Below are 22273 nucleotides of genomic sequence, written 5' to 3'. Positions count from 1 at the left end.
GAAAATTGTACTGGGATTTGGTAGCACTAACCTCTTAAAGTTGTGCTGGGATCCTTTATATCTATAACTAGATGCTGAATGCACAAGATTTTCTCCTGCAGGTTTCAGCATTTGTAGAATTTACATTGAGCATTGAAGCTTAGAGTTATATTATACATTTGCCCTTGCTGTGATTTCAAAAGCTCAAGGAAATAAAGTATAATGAAGAGAGCAAATAGTAAATGCATGAAGAACCCTTGGATAAAATTCAGGTTGTTCATGTTGGGAAAGTTTCCTAACCCTTGGCCAAACATGCTCAAGGATTTGTACAGCATTTTTCCTACTGAGGTTCAGGCATAGCTTAGAAAGTCACTTCTATGAAGCATGAATACGTAGACAGGCTTAAGTCATCCATAATTGAACAGTGGTAAGATAGCACTCCAGGAACCTAAAGCATAATTCTGTCGCTGCTGTAGCATGTCTTCAGGATCATTATTTTTAAAAGTTACTTTCCAAGCTTTAATGGAACTTTATGGACTTTCCCACAATGTCTTTTAGCTTTTGAATTGGGAGTGGGGGGAGAATAGCCATGTATCAGTTATGATGAGTGCATCTGTCATATTTATATGTCAGTTAGAGAAATAGATTATATATATCCATACATTGTCCATTTTTCTAACTGACATGGACAGATGCATTTTTATATATATACAAAAACGTAAAGGAATTATGATATGAATATTGGCACAGTGCTAAATTGATAGTTGTGCTATAGTAGAATCGAGGCTGAGTCCAAGAATGCAGGTCACTATGTTGATCTATTTTTGTGTATGTGTATTTATATGTACAAACACTCCAGCTCGAGATATTTCAGGTATTTCCACTAGGGATAAAGAATTCACCTTATAGATCAATGGACTAGTGCTAGCAGCCCTGCCACCTCCATCTACTATGGAGAGTGCAAGTAACTTTTAAGGGAGCAAGGAAAGTTAAGGGATGTGCTAGATGGTATGAGTTTTTCTATTACTCTGAATGTGTAAACACTCTTGATTCTGTGAGTCATAGCTCCTCAGTACTACTAGACATGATACAACCAGCATTTTAATTTAATTTAGGATTCTTAGAAACAAGTAAAACCCCTCATTTCATATATATCCTCCAGTGATGGGGTAAGTGTAGCACTTTTATGTTCTATGGGACTATTTGTTTACTTAGATGCCTATTGATGAACCTTACAAACAGGAATCCGCAAAAATGAGTCTTTTCTTATTCACAGTTGTATAACACACAACATGAGGAATTATAACAACAATAAAATGCTACAATATGTGCACCCAAGTCCTTGGCAACAGCACTAATATAGAAATTTCTTGTAGAATGGCAAAGTTCAAGTGTCCTTTTGAATTCAAATTCAGACAGAAATCCAAGGTGTCTTCCTCAGCTGGGTTGGGGATCCATAACATAGAACAATCAGCTCCACATGCATAGTCTTCAAAACCCTAGATCAAGTTGGCAAGAGCCTTAGCAGTCTTAAGTGGCAACAGCAACTCCAGCTTCTTCAGCTCTCTTGCTCTTTCTGATTTAAATCTCTTACTCATAGCCCCGCTCTTTCTTAGTTCCACACCTTTGGGTTGAACCAATATTTAATAGGGGTTAGGTAAAAGTAAAGGTTCCCCTTGACATTTAGTCCAGTCGTGTCCGACTCTAGAGGGCGATGCTCATCCCCATTTCCAAGCCGTAGAGACAGCGTTTTGTCCGTAGACAGTTTCTGTGGTCACGTGGCCAGTGTGACTAGACACGAAATGCCATTACCTTCCCACTATGGCGATACCTATTTATCTACTTGCATTTTACATGCTTTCGAACTGTTAGGTTGACAGGAGCTGGGACAAGCGACGGGAGCTCACTCCGTCATATGGATTTGATCTTACGCCTGCTGGTCTTCCGACCTTGCAACACAGAGGCTTCTGTAGTTTAACCCACCATGTCCCCTTTACATGAACATAATTGCTGATCCATATCTGAATTGAATAGAGTGGAATCTGCCTACCACTGGATCTTCTATTTTTATGTCTTAGGAATTGATCTGTTACAATTGTAGAGCAAACTTGAAAGCAAATGAAATACTGTTCCATCACCTGATACTGACTTATGATCTGCAAAAGTACACAGATTTTATTGTTGTAAATTAATGTTGTCTCCATTTCATCTTGTTGCAACAGTCATCAGAATAACTTGTTCTGTTTTTTAAATGTCCCTGTTTTTTAAAATGACATAGAATATAGATTTTTTTTTTTAACAAAGCAGTGTTTTGTCTTAGGACAACTATCATAAGCATGAGTTCTATATTACATGCATTGCACACATTTGTTCACAAGATTGTGCGGGGTTAGCCCTCTGTCATCCTTGCAGATATTGTGAAATTAAATTAAAATTTTTATTTGATTTTACAGCGTCTATATCGAGCTGGCCATTTGGACTCCATGCATAGGTATACTCTGCCCCCTGACCACCCTGAGTTCATAAGGGCTCGTCTCAATGCTCTCCATATCAGTGATGTAAGTGACAGTTCTTTTTCTTGTAGGGAATTAATTTTGTAAATAATTGGACTGAATCATGGCTAATACGTTGGACACTGAAGTATCAATGTAAGCTCATTTGGGCCCAAGGGTTCTGCTCTACTTCTGTAGCCATCCAGTTGGCCCAGAGACCTTTGGGTCCGCCCAGAGACCTTTGGGTAGAGTGGGCGGCATATAAATTAAAAAAATAAAAAAATAAAAATAAATAATATAATTTTGCGGATTAAAATAGGATGCCCCCTTTAACTGGTGAGAAAAAGGAATCATAACATACATATTTGTGTCAACACTTCTTTGACAAATGAGTTCAAGTCCTTTTCAAAAACTTATGCCAAATTGCATTATACAAAACAATGCATTCAGTCAATTACTAGAATCTTAAAGAGGAAAGGGTTATGTGGGAAAGCTTATTCTGGCCTCTAAAAGAAGGAGAAGCAGGAAGCAGGTTTGGCATTGTACACTGACAAACCTTGCCTCTCATGTCAGAAGTAAAGAATAAGTGAGATATATTGCTCATGTAGTTAGAACAGTATTGCCGTGCACAGATGAATGTCACAGTTGTAAGTCTGATATGTTCCGTTTCTTCTCAAAACATTCAAATGGATCAGCATGTATCTGAACTGAAACAGCCAGTGAGAACGTGGGGAGATGGAGGAGTTGGGGGCCTCTCATTAAAAATGAAACTGTTTTTGGTAGATACACAATTGGATCAGATGCCACACACAGAAAGCTGTTGAGACAGAGTGACCTTGCCGTGCTCAAAAACACATACACTGGTATTCATGCCGCTGCAAAGATAGGTAGAAATCAAATGAATGTAATGTGTGAGGATGAGTGCAAAAACTGTGCAAACTGTGATAAAGTGAAACGATGCATGGGGCTCCGCATCAAAGGAGCCATGTTGCAGAATGATCCTCGCCAGCAAGGCAAAAGCTTACCAGATTTAAAAAGGGGAGAGAGGACATGGCTGTGTCTTGCTGGTGGACATAGATCTATTAAGCTGAGAGAAGCGCCATATTTAGGCTTATGACTATTTGTCGATCACCATGTTCTAGCCTTAAAACTTTGTTTCATGATTGTTTCTCCACAATTGCTTGGGATTCCAAATTGTCTTAATCCAATTATTCAAAGTGACTTTAAGGATTTATCTAGAAATGCTCTTTCAAAGGGCCCTGTGTGATTTTTATTTTTTTTTTAATTGAATTTTTATTGTTTTGTGTATGGGGCAAATGGATCGTCTCCCATATTTTTTCTTTTCTTTTCGCCTTGCCAAAGATAACTGCTGACATAATTATGCTGGATCCATAATTATGGATTTGTAGGAGAATAGAATGGCTGTCTGGTCAGGAGCTTTGTCAGAATTTGTCAGGAGCTGCTAGCTCACTGGGAAAGGCGGATTTATTTATCATTTTATCATTTTATTTATATCCCGCCTATCTGGTCGTATTAGGACCACTCTAGGCGGATGTCTCTTTCTTATCTCTCTACTTTCCATGGGGATGAAGTTGAGAAGAGCCCCATTGGAATATGTCCATAGGTAGAGTTTATCACTGTCTTTCCTTCAGGGAAATCTTTTTCAGTGACCTAAGCAACATGACTTCGGCTTGTTATATTTTTAATATGACCAGAAGACAGCCATCCAAGCTAGACTTACAATGTCGTTGTTGCTGCTGCTGCTGCAATAATCCTGATGGCCTAACTGGTCAAACATTTCTCTTGCAGAACAGTGGTGGTGTCAGCAGCAGCTCACAATCATTTCAGAGGTTATGATCTAAAACTTACGATCTAAAACTTAGAACTGAAACAGGGTTTATGATCTAAAACTTATGATCTGAAACTTAGAACTGAAACAGGGCTTGGGATATCCTCTTCAGAATTTGCATCTTGATTAGATTGTTAATCATAACCAATATGTTATCAAGTGGCTCATTATTCTAGATACGTTGATGAAGCCATCAGGGTCTGGAGCTAGCACAGGAAGCTTTAGAAATGTTTGAAGTCATAGATGGTGGAGAATGGAGCACTGAAATTTCTATGCTGTAAAGCCCCAGATACTGCTACTAGATGTTTCAAAAGACAGAATAAGGGCATTGTCAATGCAATATTGATGCGGCTGATGCATCAAAGTGCCTAACAAAAACCAAATAAACTCAAATCAATGTATGCATGAAATTCAAAGCAAAATCCTAATTGTTTGGGATTCTTCACGAGTGGGACTCTATATCAGTTTATTCTGCAGGTGAGGAAGTGCAGGATTACAGGCTAGTGTCAAATCTTACAGGCCTTCATTAGTGATCCACAGGCTAGTGATTGTAATAAAATCAAATATTTATCACTGAAACCACAAAAGGACTGCAAATGAAGCCAGGGTAATGTTTTCCTTTCTTTTACTTCCCCCTTTATTTCAGAAACTGTATAAAACATCTTGGGAGCAGATGCGGCAAGCTGGCTATGATTTCCGACTGGATGCCATCCCCTTCCAGACAGCTAAAGCTTCCAGAGAAATTGCCAGTGATGTAATTATTATTTTTTTAAAATTTTTGTTTAATTACTTACTTTTACATTCAACCTTTGTCCAAGAAACTTAAGTATATAAGTTTCATTTTCCACCAATTTATTCCACAGTAACCCTGTAAGATATGTGAAGCTAAGGGAAAGGATACCTTTTGTAGTAGCTATCGACTAGTGGATATTCTTCTAATACAACACTACATTGGTACTGCAGTCTGAGGACCACTGTACAACTAATTCAGACAACCTTTTCCTGTGTCATAGGCTGTTATGCCATCCATGACTTTTCTCTACCAATTGACAAGACATTTGTGTTCAAAAATGTGAGAAATATGCAGCAAGGAGTTGCAATTGGCTGGAGCTTCTGGGCATATGATTCTTACACATATGTTTCCTTGAGTTTTTCCTGAAAAGCAAGGATGATATGATATGAAAAATACCTACCAACCTGTCTTTTATGCTGTAATGCTGCTTTTATTGGCACATGTTTTCATGATCTGTGGGGCCCGCCTGAGACTGCAATAGTCAAGAGTGTAGTCTCGAGAAATCCAAATGTATCTAAGTGTCACTGAGTCCAAGAAGTTTGAGATCATGTTAAGTCTCATGGGTTTTATAAGGTATCAAGTGTGGCTCATGCTTTCCAAGATGTGTAGTCCTTTTCATGTGATTTGTTACTATTTTATTCCTGCTTGTTAATACTTTAAATAGCAGATTGCTTGGAAGTGTGGAGGGTAAAGGATCATCTGTTATGTGCTCCACTGGCAGAGAATGTCTACTCTGGAGGCGCCAACTTAACTCCCAGGAAGCTTTGTAGGTGCAATTCTGATGGCCATAATACAGCATTCGGAGAGTATTGCATGAGTGACTTCACATGACTTCAGCCTCTTTGCAGACACATGCACCATGAAGCCACAGGTTCCTGTCGGAGGCCTTAGGATGTCATAAGCTTATTCCTTCCTGCTGGTTTCAGTGGAAGGGAACATAAAGCCAAAAACAGGAAGGGTGTGAGGGAGGGGGGAAAGGTTAATAAATCATATTTTCTGTGTTGGCTTCCTGTAGCTACCACGTTTCTAGATAGAGGTCACTCTGTGGAGGATCTTCTCTCCAACCTGATGTTAGATTGCTCTGTCTGAAAAAAAACATTCATTTTAGTATGCTATTAGTGGTATAACTGTGTGTAAAAAGTGTGCAAATACCGTAATTGTTTCCAAATTCAGTTCAGCAAAGTGCTTTGCATTCTGCTTTTAAATAACAGCAACTTGAATTCACTAAGTTTTGTGTCCATACGCAAGCCACAGCATGTGCATACACAATGAAATTATATGAATGGTGCTTGAACAAGCCATTGTAAGAAAATAACCTTTGCCTGTCTCAACTCCCTGCAGTTCAGGTACAAAGAGGCCTTCCTAAGGGACAGGGGTCAGCAGATTGGATTTCGAAATGTTCATGATGATCCTAAAATGAGACATTTCCTCAAGATGGGCCACCTCCAGAGTGACAATGAATACAAGAGGGATTTTGTCAGAAGCAAAGCGCAATTCAAGAGCCAAATTGATCAGCCGGGATTTATCCATGCAAAGAAAAGTCAACAATTGATCAGTGATGTAAATTACAGGCAGCACTTGCATCATTATACATGTGACCCAGAACAGCTGAATCTCAAGCATGCTAAACAAGCTTCCAAACTTCAGAGTGATGTAAGTAGCTTTGATCTCTGCACTGAAACCTCATTCCAGGGCTAGAGGCAAGCCAACTACTCAAAAGTCTAGACATTATTTTTATGTATTACTTTTTCCTCAAGGCTTGGGGATTTTGGGAACTGTAGTTTTTGGGAACTATTGCTTCTGCACCAAAAAGATCATAACCTTATTCAATCATCTAAACATCCATAATATGATCGGTTTAAAAAGTTGATTAACTACATAAATAAACACACTGTAAGTTTACTATTCTTTTAAAAGGATAGAGAGAAATTAGAGTGAACAGATATGGAGATGTGTTTGTGTCATGGTCGAGAAATGACCATCTGGTTCATAAACCCAGAGGGAGACAAAAGACAGCTGCAAAATGCAGAGTGCCTTGTTGGAAGTGAATTGTAATATATTGATCCAGAAAAAAGATTTGACAATAACGTTCAAACAATATACAGGTATATATATTTAAAAAACCCTGGAGATTTGTAGAGAAAGATGCTAGTAGGAGTCTGCTAACTTTTTCTATTAGCAATTGTATTTTTTTGACCTAGGAATCATCCTTGCACCTAGAGAGTCTGGGGTGCTGCTTGGGCCATAGAAGAAGATTATTCATTTGCTACTGTTACCACTTGAAATGGGCATGAACTTGAAAACTGGTGGTTTGTGATGATTTGTGGTTTGTAGCTAACCACGGATCATCACAGACCCCCAGAAAAAAATACGGGAAGCCAGGCCTGCTGACCCTGAAGATGGCACCTGTAGTGGTGGAGGCTTCAGGAGCAGATAAGTGGAGGCAACAGAGGCAGTGGGAAGGGAGCGGGCAGGCATCCATTTTTGCAAAAGCAAAGGAAAAAAGTCCGTGTTTTCTTTCGCTTTGGCAGAAAGGGATGCCCAAACTGGGTCATGAAACGAACCATGAATCAGCCTAGTTCGTCAAGTTTTTTTAGTTCATGGTTCATTTCCTGCCCATCTCCAGTTACCACTTATGGCAATAGCAACAAAAGATAAGCAGGATAAAAGATTTGCTGCTAAATGTGAGAAGCCACAACTTTCTGCAGATTTTCCACACTTTAAAAAAAAACTCAGAGTTTTTAAAAGCAGCCCTCTCCCTAGTTCTTGACTCCAGCAATGGAGCTGTGAAATTGGGGAACTATTTGTTCCTTGATCTCATTGGAACTGCAGGCTCCAGAAAATAACTGACAAGTACATTGGTCACGCATGTTCTATTCTTACTTGAACTTTTGGCAGAACCCTTATGGCTGCTGTTTAAACGATCACTGCTTGCATACTGACATAGTATAAACAATGAACATGCACAATATTCAGTCTGGTCTTCAGCTCTTGCTTTGTAACCATTTCCTTGATATTAGAAATTTGTTCTTACTGTAAATGAATTCAGTGTTGTCTGTGGGGAAAATGAAAGCTAAAGATGTTGTTTTACATGATATATATATATGGCATCTTAGAAACATGTATAGCTTGACATAGAACTCTGCAAATAACTCTTCATTGCCTTTGAAGGTCAAGTACAAATCTGACTTGAACTGGATCAAAGGTATTGGCTGGACCCCTCCAGGTTCTTACAAAGTGGAAATGGCTAGAAGGGCTGCCGAGTTAGCATATGCTCAGGAAGAGGTGCCTCCAGGAAATCGGGATGAATATGCATTGGACACTGTAAGTTAATAAACAAGACACTTTTTAAAAGCACCCAAGATGCCAGACTCCAGTGCATGCTGGTTGTTCTTATTCCTCACTTTTCACCTTGGCCTTCAGTATGTCTCATATGGCAGTAGAGTAAAAGACCAAGGCCTAAATCCAAATGTTAGTCCCAAGAAGACTGCTAAAGTTCATTTTAGTTTCTCTTTTTACTCTTTAGTAAGGAACTATTCTCCATCTTTTCCAAGAGCTTGAAAAGTTTACTTTTTTATATGAAGCCCTAGAATTCTCAGCTGACATGAGAGGAGCAAAAAGGCTTGGTATGTGATGGATCCAGGAGCACTATGGGATTTTCAGAATTAACAGATTCTCAGGCCCATGACTTGGTAAGACCCCACTGCAGACATGCCTATAGGGATTTCCATGGCTGTAGAAGCCGACTCAGTGACAGATATGGAAATTGCTGTCAGGTTGGTTCAGCCAATGCTTGAAACCCCTACCCCCCCATCCCAGGAGTCCTACAAAATTTCATAGACCTCCAGGGGAAAAAAAATCAGAAGCTTTTGTTTGTTACAGCTGGCATTTAAAGGGTTAACTCCAGAAACTAAACAATCACAGTCAATCACATCAACATTCATCTGAGTATCATGGGAAAAAAAGCCTTTTCAGTGACTTTTTTCAGGCAACATCAGATTGACTTATCTGGAAGTTCAGTCGTGGCAACTGGACTTCTTATTAGGTTGAAACATTTTGCTACTCATCCAAGTAGCTTCTTCAGTCTGAGGAGAGTTGGTCTGACCAGGGGGAAGTGAAACCAACCTGGAGGATATATCAGGGATCTCCTACCAACTCTTCTCATGAAGAAGCTACTTGGATGAGTATCAAAATGTTTCAACCTAATAAGTAGGGAAGAAATCCAGTTGCCATGACTCAGCTTCCAGATAAACTCACTGGATGACTGAGAATCTTCGCGTATATATCGGCTTATCTATCTCTACAACCTTTATGTATCTACATTGCTTCTATGTTCCATATGCACATTACTTCAGAGTTGTAACATACAAAAATCTTCCAGCTATGAAAAAATAGTAGGTACAAACAGTGGTGCCTCAACTTACGAACGTCCCTACTTAATGATCATTTTGAGTTACGACCAGCTCTGGTTGCAAAATTTTGCTTCTACGTGCAACTGGAGCTTCCACTTACGCACAGAAAAAGGCAGGGAAAAAGGTGGGAAATTCAAATTGCTAACTGTAGGTGGCGATGAGGCTGCTCCTTTGTAGCTCTTTCGCCCCAGCAGTTAGAAAATGGGCGTCATTGTAGGCTTCAGAACTGCTTCCTTCTGCTTTGGAGTGAGCGTGTGTATGTTTGCAGGGAGTTAAGATGCTGTTTTCTACTTTTTAAAAACTGTTCTGGGTGTTTTTTGCAGCGTGGCTTTCAGCTGGGGGGGTTATGTTTCTGTGCGGTGATGGGTCTTGTGGGGTTGTGGGTTTTTTGGGGGGTTCCCCCCATTTCTGATGGGTCTTGGGGGGTTTGGTTGCATTTTGGATTTTTTAAATTTCTTTTTTAAAACAGAGAGACTTAACTAGGTGAGGGGTTATGTTTCTGTGCTTCGATGCGTCTTGCAGTGTGGATTAAAAGTGTGAAAGTAGACTGTAATATTAAATCAAAATAAAATGTGAAGATTAGATTGTAATTTTAAAATGTAATTTTTTCATTTTTATTTTTTTTTGCATCTTGTGGCTCCTAGGGTTTGTGTACTGTGACCTCCCTTTTGTTTTAAAATGTGTGGGTTTAAAATGTGACTCCAAAGTCTTTATGTTTTAAAATCAGAAAATTTTCTGTGAGGGTCTGTGGTGGCTGGCATGCTGTAAAATGGAGTTTAGACTCTAAAGTCTTTTTGATTTAAAATCACAGTGTAAAATGGGGTTTAGACTCAAGTCTCTCCCCCCATTGTCTTCTCTCTCTGTGTGCTCTATTTTTGTGCTGAGAGGGTCTGTTTGCTGGAACAAGGTGTTGGTGGGTGGGTTTAAAATGTGTTTGGTTTTAAATGGTGTTTGGTTTTAACATGTGTTTTGTTTAAAAGGTGCTTGGTTTGGTTTAAAATGTGTTTTGTTTAAAAGGTGCTTGGTTTGGTTTAAAAGGTGCTTGGTTTAAAATGTGTTTGTTTTAAAAAGTGTTTGATTTAAAAGGTGCTTGTTTTGGTTTGAAATGTGCTTGGTTTAAAGTGTTTTGTTTCAAAGGTGTTTTAGACTCCAAACTCCTCCCCCATTGTCTTCTCTCTCTGTCTTCTCTCTTTTTGTGCTTAACAGCACAAACCTTTGTCTGAGGGGTCTGTGTGCCCCAGTGATGACCTTATTTTCCCCCCTCTTTTCCCCATTGTTCCTTCCCTCCGTCCCTCCTTTCCTGCCCTTTTTAAAACCTATGTCATCTTAGGTTAAAAGAAGAAAAATTATCCCCCTAGTGGTAGAGGACGGATTAACCGCTTTTGCATTAGTTCCTGTGGGAATGAATGCTTCGACTTGCAACCAGCACCTATACATACAACAACAACAAAAAAACACAGCCGGAATGGATTAAACAGGTTTCAGTGCATTTCAATGGGAAATGCTGATTCGATTTACAACCATTTCAACTTACGACCATCTTCTGGAATGGATTATGGTCGTAAGTCGAGACAACCACTGTACTTAAAAATACTTCCTTTCAACTAATGAAAAGTTACAGGTGTTATTTCCATCTATACAGTCTTAAAACTATGAACCATTGCAGGCATTGAAATGCAAAACTTACGTTTTAGAATAAAAATCATGTTTGAATCAAAAAATAAAAGAAGTTGCCTAAAAATTACATTAAAACAGCAAAGAATTTTTCTCCAAGATACATCATTTAAAAATAAAAGGCATTATAACTAAGTAAACTTTAGCGTTAAAGCATATTTTAAATATGCTTTAAAGTTTTAAAAAATAAAGAAAATAACTTTCTTAACCTCCAAGTATATAATTAGACATATAAATACTTTAATAATCCATGACTTCTGTGTCTTTTTGCTCCTCTTTTTTGCTATCTGTTCTCAATTATTTTTATACCTTTATTTGTCCTTCACTAACTTTAAATAATCTCCTTGTTTACCCAAGTTTTCCAATAGTAGAAAACTACTGTTTGTGCTAATGTAAAAACTCATAAACACATTTTTCTTATAACAATCTTTCCGAACTTTATATTTTCTACCTGTGGTCACTGCCAGTCCAGAAATAACTTGGAATCTTAATACGTATATTTCATGAATTTACATTTTCCAAAATGTTATGCTATAAGGTTATACAATCAATGATCTGTTTAATTCATTCATTCATCAACCTGTTACATTGATCTTATCTCTATATTTACAAATCATAACCAAAGCATTCATTTAGTTGTCAAGATTGTTTATCATTCATGACCTTTCTCTTCTGGGGTTATCTAATTGCTTTGAAATGACTTAGATGAACTATATTTTCAAGCCTCAAGTTTTAAAAATTACTCTCTTTAGGGCAAATTTTCCTACATTCCCTTATAATCATCTTAACACTCCTGAACACTGCAGACCATCGTTTCCTACCCCATCTTTCCCTTTGACTTGAAAATCAGGGTTTTGGATTGCTACCTTAACACTCCTTCAGTCTCCATTTTTTGATGTTTATAAAGACATATAAATGATTGTCCTATTAGAAGGAAGCTGGAATAGCTGAATTTATAATTTTTTCTCTTTATAATCTGTTTAGGACAATGTCCAAGCTGTCAAAAGTAATTAAACACAGAAAGATTGCTTTTGCATGGCATTTGTTGTTTGATATTTTGCTATTTAAAATTCCAAATGAGCATTTTAATTACATTTTGTTTAAGTGGGAATTACACAATAGCCTTCTTTAATAACTGATATTCAAAATCTGTTTTGATTGACAGGAACAGACAGCAGGAGAAGGATCCCAGCAAGTCAAAATCAATGCAGATGCAGCAGAGATTCTGCAAGTCAAGCGGAGAAAAATGAAACTAATTAAGAAATGAACTGAAACGTAGGCATCTGCCATAGGAAAATGCATCTGTTTTTCAGCCTGCTCTGCAAGTCATGTTGCTATTCTGACCCTCTTGTGTACTATAGGGGATGGCACAAAAAAGCCCATTTTGTCTTTTAAAGGGGATTAACTAACCTGACACAAGTACTTTAATATTGATCTTCATATTTCTGCATGGATACTGTAAGTGATTTTCAGTATATGTATTATGGAACTTAGTATTTATTATGACAGCAAAAGAGATTTCTACTAGGTGACTGGCAGGCTCAGCTTAGTATAAAAAAAAGAATGAATCATGATTTGGTAAAAGCAAAATTATTTGTATCAAAAATAAATTACCAAAATCCCTTTTTGCTTAATGAGAGTTTCCTGTTTTATGGGTATAAACAAAACTGATGATTTAATTTGCACATTCTGAGAGGGCCTGACCAGATGCTGGATCATTGTTTTATTGTCCTTTAATGGGTGGGCATGGAGGAGTAATGTAAGGGATGTGGTGGTGCTGTGGGTTAAACTGCAGAAGTCTCTGTGCTGCAAGGTCAGAAGACCAGCAGTTGTAAGATCGAATCCACACGACGGAGTTAGCCCGTCGCTTGTCCTAGCTCCCGCCAACCTAGCGGTTTGAAAGCATGCAAAATGCAAAATGTGAGTAGATAAATAGGTACCACCATGGTAGGCAGGTAACAGTGTTCCATGTCTAGTCGCGCTGTCCACATGACCACGGAAAACTGTCTTCTGACAAATGCTACCTCTATGGGTTGGAAACGGAGATGAACACCACCCCCTAGAGTTGAACACGACTAGACAAATTGTCAAGGGGAACCTTTACCTTTACCTTTTAATGGAGGAGTAAATTAAAGGAGTGTAAGACTGTGAAAGGGGGCTTATGGGAATAGTTGCAAACTGAGGTTGCCAAAGGGCAGTCATCCTAATGTTGGGCAGCAGCATCCAGCATTCCTTGTCTTTAGCTCTGCTGGCTTGGGCTGAAGGGAGTTGCAGGCCAGCAACATCTGGAGGGGTCCATTCCTATTGGTACATGGTTTTAAGTGAGTAAAGTGGTGCCTCGCAAGATGAAAATCGTTCCGCGAGTCCTGTCATCTTGCGAAATTTTCATCTTGGGAGGAGTGTTTTCCCATAGGAATGCATTGAAATTTAATTAATGCTTTCCTATGGGCCAAAAAACTCTGAAAAAGTCACTCACCAGGTAGGGAGCTGGGGAAACACCATCGGAGGACTGGCGGGGGTCTCCCGCAACCACGATTGCCGCTTTCAGAGGTCCCCTACCTGGTAAGTGACTTTTTCAGAGTTTTTTGGCCCATAGGATCGCATTAATTAAAATTCATTGCATTCCTATGGGAAAACATACCTCACAAGATGAAAATATCTTCATCTTGCGGGGCACCTAAAAACTCGCATGACGCTTTCGTCTTGCGAGTTTTTCATTGCCTGAGGCATTTGTCTTGCGAGGTAACACTATAAATGGTTTAGAAGCAGTCAATAAAGGTGTGAGTGAGCATGCACCAATTAGTTGCAACATTTGGTTTGCTGCTTATATATACAAACCATGCCCATGATGTCTTAAGTGCTTCTGGAGATAGTTCTTTGTGGTAATAAGTTTTCTGAACATTAAATTCGACCAGGCATCCTTGTGATTAAGTCTCAATTCAAGGTGCTAACCCACTGAGGTAAATGGGATTAGTCACTTTCTCTGACCAAAATCAGTCTTACTTCTCTGGGAAGATAAAATGAGGTCACTATGTCGGCTACTCTGAATATCTCAGAGAACACAAATATAATAAATAAAACCCTGCCACATTACATATAGTGCAGGTTTAGTGCTTACACACGCTATTGTATAAGCTAGTGATAACTAAGCCAAGTCTGTACATCCCAATACAGTGTATTTACATTTGAATTATTCAGGGGAATGGGAGAAATTGTTTATTTACATTATTTATTCCCATTGTTTATTTTAAAAATGTATAAACAGTTCTTCATCAGCAAGGAACTTTAGGGAAGTCTGTCTGTGCTACAACATGACGTATACTGTGCAATAATAATAAAATATAAAATAAGAGGCATCAAAGCTATACAGCACAATGCAATCATATTTAGTCAAAGTGAGTTCAGTAGGCTTATTCCTGGTAAAGGACTTCAGCCTTATAATGCAATCTTATCAATATATATTCAAATATAAAATTTATGGAATTCAGCAGCACTTACTCCAAGACTGCAGCTTGAGGTTCAAAAGAAATGTAAAGGTCTTTTTCAGAAATAGTTGGAAAAGTAGGACAAAAGTGTCTGAGGCTTACCTTCCTCTTCATTTCTGAAAGGTCTTTCTTAGTTGTGGGAATTGGACTCATGTTGAATTTTTGTACGGATCCAGTTGAGAAATCTTGTGACTCGAGTATAAACTCCTGGTTTATTTTTTAATCCACACTGGTCTCCCCAGCTCACAATTCCATAGAGATAATAAGAACCATTTTTAATGCAAGTTAAAGGCCCTCCTGAATCTCCCTAGTAAAAAAATAAAATAAAGTGTTTAATTTGAATAACAAAATGTATTGACAGCAATGGAATTTGATGACTGAACTAGATAATGTAGGATTTATCAGTATATTTATTTCAGGGATTGGACACAAAAGTGATAGATTTACTAAATCTATGAACAGTGTAAACATAGAAAAGGAAAAGAAATAATATGTAACTGCATCTTTACAAGGGAAGCTCCAAACTCTAAAGGCCAGTTGTTGATCATATATGCAATCATAATAATCATATTACAACTGATAAAGCAGTAGTTCTGCATTCTGATTTGAATCCATGCATACATTTTCTAATACAGTCCCTTTATCATTTTAACAATAGAATTGAGAGGTGTTTTTTTTTGAGGAAATCAGTTGGAGCACATGGTTATTACAAGTAGCCAGTAGCCTGTTCTGTATCTCCAGCAGCACAGCAGCATTGACATCACTGGCAGCAGGAGACTGCCATTAATTAAAGAGTTCCTGCTTCCATTTTGGGCTGTATGTGGCTTTGTCTCATTGTGCAGAACTTGTGTGCAACCTAAAATGGAAGCAGGAACTCTTTAATTAGTGGCAGTCTCCTGCTGCTGGTGACGTCATTCCTTCTACGCTAGTGGAGCTACAGAACTGATTATTGGCCTATGTATCTAGCTTCCCAAGGCCCCCAAGGTAATTAAAAAACAAACCAAAGCAAAATTAAGCAAAGAATTGAAAAGCAAATTGTAGGATTTTGCTGATGATGTTGTTTTATTAATAGAATGCCTGTGATAATGATCTGAGTAAATATATGTGTTGTGGAAGGCCTTACATATGGCAGAGAGTTTCCACGCACACAGTAAGCAGGGTAAGAGAGAGTAAGAAGTTGTTAGGTTATTTGAGAATCACCTACAGCAGCTACTAGTCCATCATAATACAGTGGTGCCTCGCAAGACGAATTTAATTCATTCCGCAGTTAATGTTGTCTTGCGAAAAATTTGTGTTGCGAAAGGCATTTTCCCATAGGAATGCATTGAAATCTAATTACTCCGTTCCTATGGGCAAAACAAAAAAAGTCAGAACAAAGTCAAATTTGGTTTACAAAGGGTTCATTAAGTGCTCTTTAAAGACATACATATTGCGCAGGTGATTTCAAAAATTTCAATCAAAAAAACGTTAACTTTTTTAACATCATAGAAAAACATTTAAAAATCAGCAAACATGGGGCAGGAACAAAAAAACAGAAAACACGGCCATAGGAACAATTGTCTTGCGAGTCATCAACCCCCATTGCCAAAACCATTTGTCTTGCGATTTTTTTTCCCTTCCTGCTAGACATTTGACTTGCGAGGCAGCACTGTATAGTTGAATCTTATCATTTTCTTTCTTCTACCATCTCTTTCACCCTGGGACGTGTTTGCTTTCCTTGACATTTCATATATTGTGGGGTTATTAGATTGTTTGATTTTGCTCATAAACCACTTTGTGCCGCCTTTATATATAAGGGCAGGAGTCAAATAAATAAATAAATAAATAATCTATTCAATACTGCAGATTTGTCAGCATACTGCAAAAAAGAAAATACATACCCGATATGGAACATTAAATAGGGTGGTGTTAAAAAAATAGAAATATGAAATGTATTAATGTACCATATCGAGAGAACAATGATAAAACTGCCATATTTTCATGACCTATACCAGTTCATCTTCTAAGTACCACCCCCGCCAGATTGCCTGTCACCAGAAGAGTTGCTGTGAGTTTGAAGGACATGCCTCTTAAATCATGTTGAAAGGAAGGAAGTTGTTGTAATGTATCTGATACAAGAAGCAGATACATATGTAGTACCCTGCCAGACATTACTCTGCATAGCCTATTTACATTTTGTTAAAAGAGAAATTAGTGTTCAAATACCGAAAAAGCAACAGACCTGACAAGTATCAGCTCTTGTTCTCTGAAGATTTCCTGCACAAAGCATGCTTTCATCCAGTCTGTTATTATATGCACTCGGTGCGTTACACTGCATCTGGGAAATCAGCTTTACTCTGGCATCTAACAGCTGATGAGATGATTCACCTACAAGATGAATGCCAGAAAAATGAAGAAAGTCTTACTTTCCATCTTCCCTGTGCTAAGTCTTTGGTTTTAGTATACAGGATCATAGGATTTTGGCAGGGCCAAAAATACGATTATCTGTCAGAAGGCAAACAAACACACCGTACTGAATAGATGTTTTCCTGAATCATGAAAGACTAGGGTTGCAAAACGAATAAGGAAGAGGAAGGTTATGAAGGTAAGGATGGCATTAAAGACTTTCATATGAGTCAGACACTGTAATGACATTTTGCCCTTGCAAGTTGGCATTCTGTTATATTTGTAAGATGCAGATTGAGCCAGGAAGATCCTGTCTTGTTAGAATTTCAAGGGCAAAAATGGGTCAGCGAATGACTCTGCCATGGTTGCAAATTGTTTGTTTATATATACACAAACATTTATATCTACCCTTCTAGAGTTTATACACATGGACAGTGGCTAACAGCAGTTAGTAGTAAAACACAATAAAATGACAAAGTACAATAAAATAAGATTAGCTAACATTAATAGAAAATGTTCTGTTAATATTAATAGAACAAGAAGCACTTGCCCCCCCCCCAAAGAGGAGCATGGTCTTTGCCTTATGCAGGGGTTCCCAACGTTGTGTCCCCAAATGCTCTAGGATTAAAACTCTCAGGATCTTTCACCACTGGCTGTGCTGGCCAGGATTTCTGAGAGTTGTAGTCCAAGAACATCTGGAGATCCATGGCTGGGAACCACTGCTGTGTAGAGATGAAACATGGGCAAAGACAATGACATCTTGTAGGAAGAAATAATTTTTGAGTTCTGGTATGGCAACTGCAACTGCTCTTTCTTTTGTCTCTCATCAACTGCTGCATAGACATCCTTCAGTCTCGAGAGACTATGGTAACATGCTCTGAATCGAGGAATGTCCTCTCCAGAGCATGAAGCCTGGGTAAAGTAATTTGGAGGATAGGCTTTTACCCAAGCAGCAGATCCCCCCCTCTCCACGTTGCTGAAATGGTCCAATGGAAAGGCAAGAGCCAATACAACTGGTTCCAGCAATGTTGCAGGAGTTGGCAGAACGACACGAACTGCCTTCTGGACTCTGGCTCCAGATTTTGCCTCTAGGTTAACTCCTGAAGCCTTTTCCATGAGTGGATATAGCCACAAGGCAGTGGAGGTTTGAACTCGGAGTTTTTCTTCTCCTAGATGGGCTGCCTTCCATGGCTGACGAGCCCCACCTACCCAGCCTGCTCTTTAATAGTGCGGAAGTATGATCTGACCCTTAAAACTTTCCCGCCTCCCAGGTGTATGCAACTATGTTTTCGCTGTAGCTAAACATAGGGCTTCTCCAACAGCTGTTTGGTGGGACAGACAAGGATGGAGTCTGTCCTTTAAGTATTCTGGACCTAAAATATTTAAGGCTTCAAAGTTCATTACCAACAATTCAAATTTTGGTGTGAAACAAATTGGTAACCAGTACAGATACGTATTGCAGAAATCCTATAAGTAAATGCCCACCAGCATATTTTTGTAGACCAAACTACAGTTTCTGGAGCTCTTCAAAGATAGCCACAATAACAACAGCAACAGCAGCAACAACAACAACAACAACATCATGATGATGATGATGATGATGATGATGATGGTGGTGGTGGTGGTGGTATAACTGAAGGCATGTGTCCTCAAAACATCTGGACACAATTGCATAAATGAACCTCTGTTTAAGCTGTCATCTGATCATCCAGGCACAATGCCGAATTCATTCATTCATTTATATTTTCCCTAAAATGTTTAGCTCACAAACATTTTAGGAGACAAAAAGAATTAAAATCCAATGAATTAGACGATTGAAAATCAGTTATACATATGTCTGTCCGTCTACACCCAGAGACATGCAATATTAGGCTCTGTATTGGATTTTTATAAGGAGAGCTCTATCTGGCTTTCCATATAAATATACTGAATGTGCATACTGCAAAATGTGGAAACTAAGTGGGAAGATGGCAATGTCACTGGAAACAGATTTTTCCATTCTTGAGATCATATGCTGTACAAATACTCTGAAACTACTCAAGCAATGCCACACTTTGAATGCCCTTTGATCCAAGATAAGACCCGTGATGTAAAGGATCTTGGCTGGACCCTAAAGTGTTTGTCCCCATGGAAGGAGTTCCCTGTGAGTAGAAGGGGTCCTCCATAGGTGGAACTCTCCCTTCATTCATATAATGGATTTTTTTTAACCATTTCCTTGTTCCTGTTGGTTGACCAGGGCCTTTGTGACATCAAGCAGCCAGTGGCATGTAGTGGGATTGTTTGGCTCTGCTGCATGAAACACAGGTTCAGGTCTCACTGTAATTAACTGAGAAGTCATGGATATAGTATGAATTCTAGGCCTAAACTAACTCAGATCTTTATTGTGAGGCTAAGCAACTACTCCCTGAGCTGAAAAGGCCAGGATACAAACAAAATACTTCAATATGCAGAGCCATTCCGGCATCAATACACATCAGAAAGTCACTTTTGGGACTACACTGGACTGTAAATGTGCTAGTTTTAAAAGGTGACTGGGTCATGGAAGAATGATGTTTTATTAACTCACATCATCAGCACATAATCTACGAAATCTGCAAACCAGATGCTTGTTACTCTCAATATGAATTATATCAAAAGATGTGTACACTTCATATTGGATTATATTGCTCATAATACATCAGAGTTCTTTGGGGAACATGATTGACACATCCACCTGCAATTTTACAGCAACTCATTAACTGAAAAGTGAAAAAAAATGCAGTTTTTTTAAAAATGAGAAAGCTCTCATTATCTTATTTTTAAGCACAAGAGTGATTTCTTCCTTCCTAGCAACTCATGGTGTGTCACAGAGGTTTAGGTGAACTTGAATAGATTTGGCAGTTCAGTTTCAATATGCATCCAGAAATCCAGATGCTTCATATCAGAAGCTTATCCAAACCAATAAGCTGGAAAATACTGTCACAGTTCCTGAATTTCTTTCCAAGTTATGGCTCAGAATTGGTAAATGAAAGCATATAGACTCGTTCATTCTGTTTTGATTCTTTGAATTAAGTAAAGATGTTGAGTGGCAAGTGGCAGAAACGGGAAAAAGGAATTTGCGGGAAAGCTCAGTCTAAATATTACTTCTTATTTTTATTCCAAATACAGTTGTACATTTCACATTTTTTGCAAAGCCCATTTGCCACCCTCACCCTCAGAAATCACTTCATGTTGAAATGTATGGGGTAGGTTCTGAATTTAAAATCTATCGGCTCTCTTCTTTGGCAGATGTGTTCTCTAGGAGTAATGAATAGTAGCTTGTGTCCTCACTTACACCTCTACCTTGACCAAACCTTACAGTCCTTCCTTACCAATAAAAGCTGTAACATTAGGTATGTTATCTACAGGCAGGAATTTGGAACTGAAATGTCTACATGCTCCACAGAGCAAACATACGAATTCAGATGTGTTCTGAGTATATACATCTGTGAAGGATCCTTGGACACTCAGCCAACTTGTCTCAGCCAACAAGTGTAAACAGCTCATGCTGAATGAATGCACGTATGTGCAACACAAGCCATATTCAATTGTGCTGAAACCATATGCAATCCACATGTCATGAGGGAGAGTATGTTAGCATCACCTTTTTCCATCCCCACTAGAGATGGGCCCTGGAGTTTTGGTGATTCGACCTGGTTTGTAGAGTGCCACAATGGATGTTCTGCAGTTTGGTGCCCTGCCCCCTCTGACGGGCGCCCCGCCCCACCTCCTCCAGGTGGTGCCTCTGAGTGGGCACCTGCTGGAGGGGGCAGGGGGCAGAACTGCCAAATACCAAATGAGGCACTCAATGAACTGGGATAAATTACTGAACCAAGGGTTCATGCCCATCTCTAATCACCATGTTCAACATGTGAAAGCAATAGTTTGAAAATGTGAAGGCAGCTATATCTGAGTGACTTTTCTACTTGAATCAGGAGCCTATTGTGGGGTTCTATATCATATAGAAGTGCTTTTCACATATAGCACCTCCCACTTTTCAGACCAGCACTTTCCTGTCTTGAAAATGACAGTGGAGGGAACAGGGCTAGCACATTCCCCTTATTGTGTGTCAATCATACATATTAATAGCACAACTAAGTAGGACTAGGAATAGGGTTTTAGACTAATGTAGCCACATTAAAAATCTCCATAGGATGCATTGGCAAAAGGACAATGTCCTCTTTTGCACCTGAAGCAAATAGGTCAGATTAAAGGGCACAAAGATGGTCACATTGTACACACATCAAAAAGGTTAGACCTCAAGTTGATCATCTCAGCATTGACTGGGCCTTGCCAAAAATAACATGTCTGGTGTGCAGCAACGACAGTTCAACCAAGCAGCAATAGAGATGCCTACCTATCTACAGCAGCAGAGGAATTGTTACCTAATTGTCACCAAAGGGAAAACTGGGAATGGGAGGCCTCAGTACACAAGACGTATTGCCTCTTCCTATGTATACCTTCTTGAGCATTAGGAATAGCTGAGCAGGCCATTTTCTGGGTTCTGGTGTTGACAGGAATACATGACATCGAGATACAGGGGAAGGCCTTCCGGGCTTCAGTGCCTTGTTTGGATGACGTCTTCTCTCTGGAGGCCCAACTGGCACTGACATTTTGCCACCAGAATAAAATTGACTATTCATTCAATCCTTGGAAGCTAAATGATCATGCTTGGTTTTGAGCTATGTGATTGTCAGGATTTTGTTTGTTTGATTATGTTTAACTGACTTACATTGCTTTAAAAGTATCTTAAATCTGTTCTTATGTATTGCATGCTGCTCTGAGAGCTTTCGACGTACAGCAAAATAGAAGTATTTTAATAATAAAATTTACACAGCTCCTGCCACTGTTTTCTATAATATTTCATGTGCAACTCAATAGCGGCTCACCTATTTCTGTCTCACCCCAGCCTGATACGTAGCATTCTGTGCCATCAGGAAATGCTGAATTGGGCAAGCAGACTGGTTTCACATATTTTGTTTCTACTGCACAATGGCCACCAGTTGGTTTCAGCTTCAACAGTGCTGCAAGCAAAATGGAAGACAGTATTGTGGGATACTATAGATGTTATACGCCTTCTGAATTATATCAAGGAAGCAACAAGTACAATCACTTAAGCTTTGCTATTTAAACCATTCTGCTTGTGAGGCCTTTGCTTCTCCTTAATGGGTCAGTTTTGATTTTTC

The 22273-nt window shown here is 38.9% G+C and overlaps 2 protein-coding genes across 9 annotated transcripts in view; one reads left to right on the top strand and one right to left on the bottom strand.

Moving 5' to 3' along the window:
* The window catches only part of NRAP (nebulin related anchoring protein), a 76030-nt gene extending 63197 nt beyond the window's left edge, over window positions 1-12833 (top strand). For all 3 annotated transcript variants that reach the window (XM_020779900.3, XM_072995530.2, XM_078389560.1), the window contains 5 exons: window positions 2433-2537; window positions 4967-5074; window positions 6455-6766; window positions 8285-8437; window positions 12365-12833. In XM_020779900.3, the coding sequence (XP_020635559.3) occupies window positions 2433-2537; window positions 4967-5074; window positions 6455-6766; window positions 8285-8437; window positions 12365-12466 (780 nt within the window). In that variant the 3' untranslated portion in view covers window positions 12467-12833. The remainder of the gene's footprint in view (window positions 1-2432; window positions 2538-4966; window positions 5075-6454; window positions 6767-8284; window positions 8438-12364) is intronic.
* The window catches only part of HABP2 (hyaluronan binding protein 2), an 82548-nt gene that overhangs the window by 24127 nt on the left and 36148 nt on the right, over window positions 1-22273 (bottom strand). For 3 of the 6 annotated variants that reach the window (XR_012085615.2, XR_012085616.2, XR_012085614.2), the window contains exons 11-13: window positions 21977-22111; window positions 16906-17051; window positions 14787-14991 (exon numbers count right to left, since the gene is read on the bottom strand). Coding sequence is in view for 3 of the 6 variants with exons in the window: in XM_020779904.3 (XP_020635563.3) it covers window positions 14815-14991; window positions 16906-17051; window positions 21977-22111 (458 nt within the window). In the remaining 3 variants the exon portion in view is untranslated. Of the gene's footprint in view, window positions 1-4928; window positions 6199-7842; window positions 12425-14786; window positions 14992-16905; window positions 17052-21976; window positions 22112-22273 lie in introns of those variants that run through there. The other 3 variants (XM_020779904.3, XM_072995531.2, XM_020779905.3) reach the window with 2 other exon arrangements.

The sequence above is a fragment of the Pogona vitticeps genome, chromosome 3 (assembly GCF_051106095.1).
Source record: "Pogona vitticeps strain Pit_001003342236 chromosome 3, PviZW2.1, whole genome shotgun sequence".
NCBI lineage: Eukaryota > Metazoa > Chordata > Lepidosauria > Squamata > Agamidae > Pogona > Pogona vitticeps.
The sequence above is the reverse complement of the archived record's forward strand: the minus strand, read 5'-3'. Positions and strand labels throughout refer to the sequence as shown.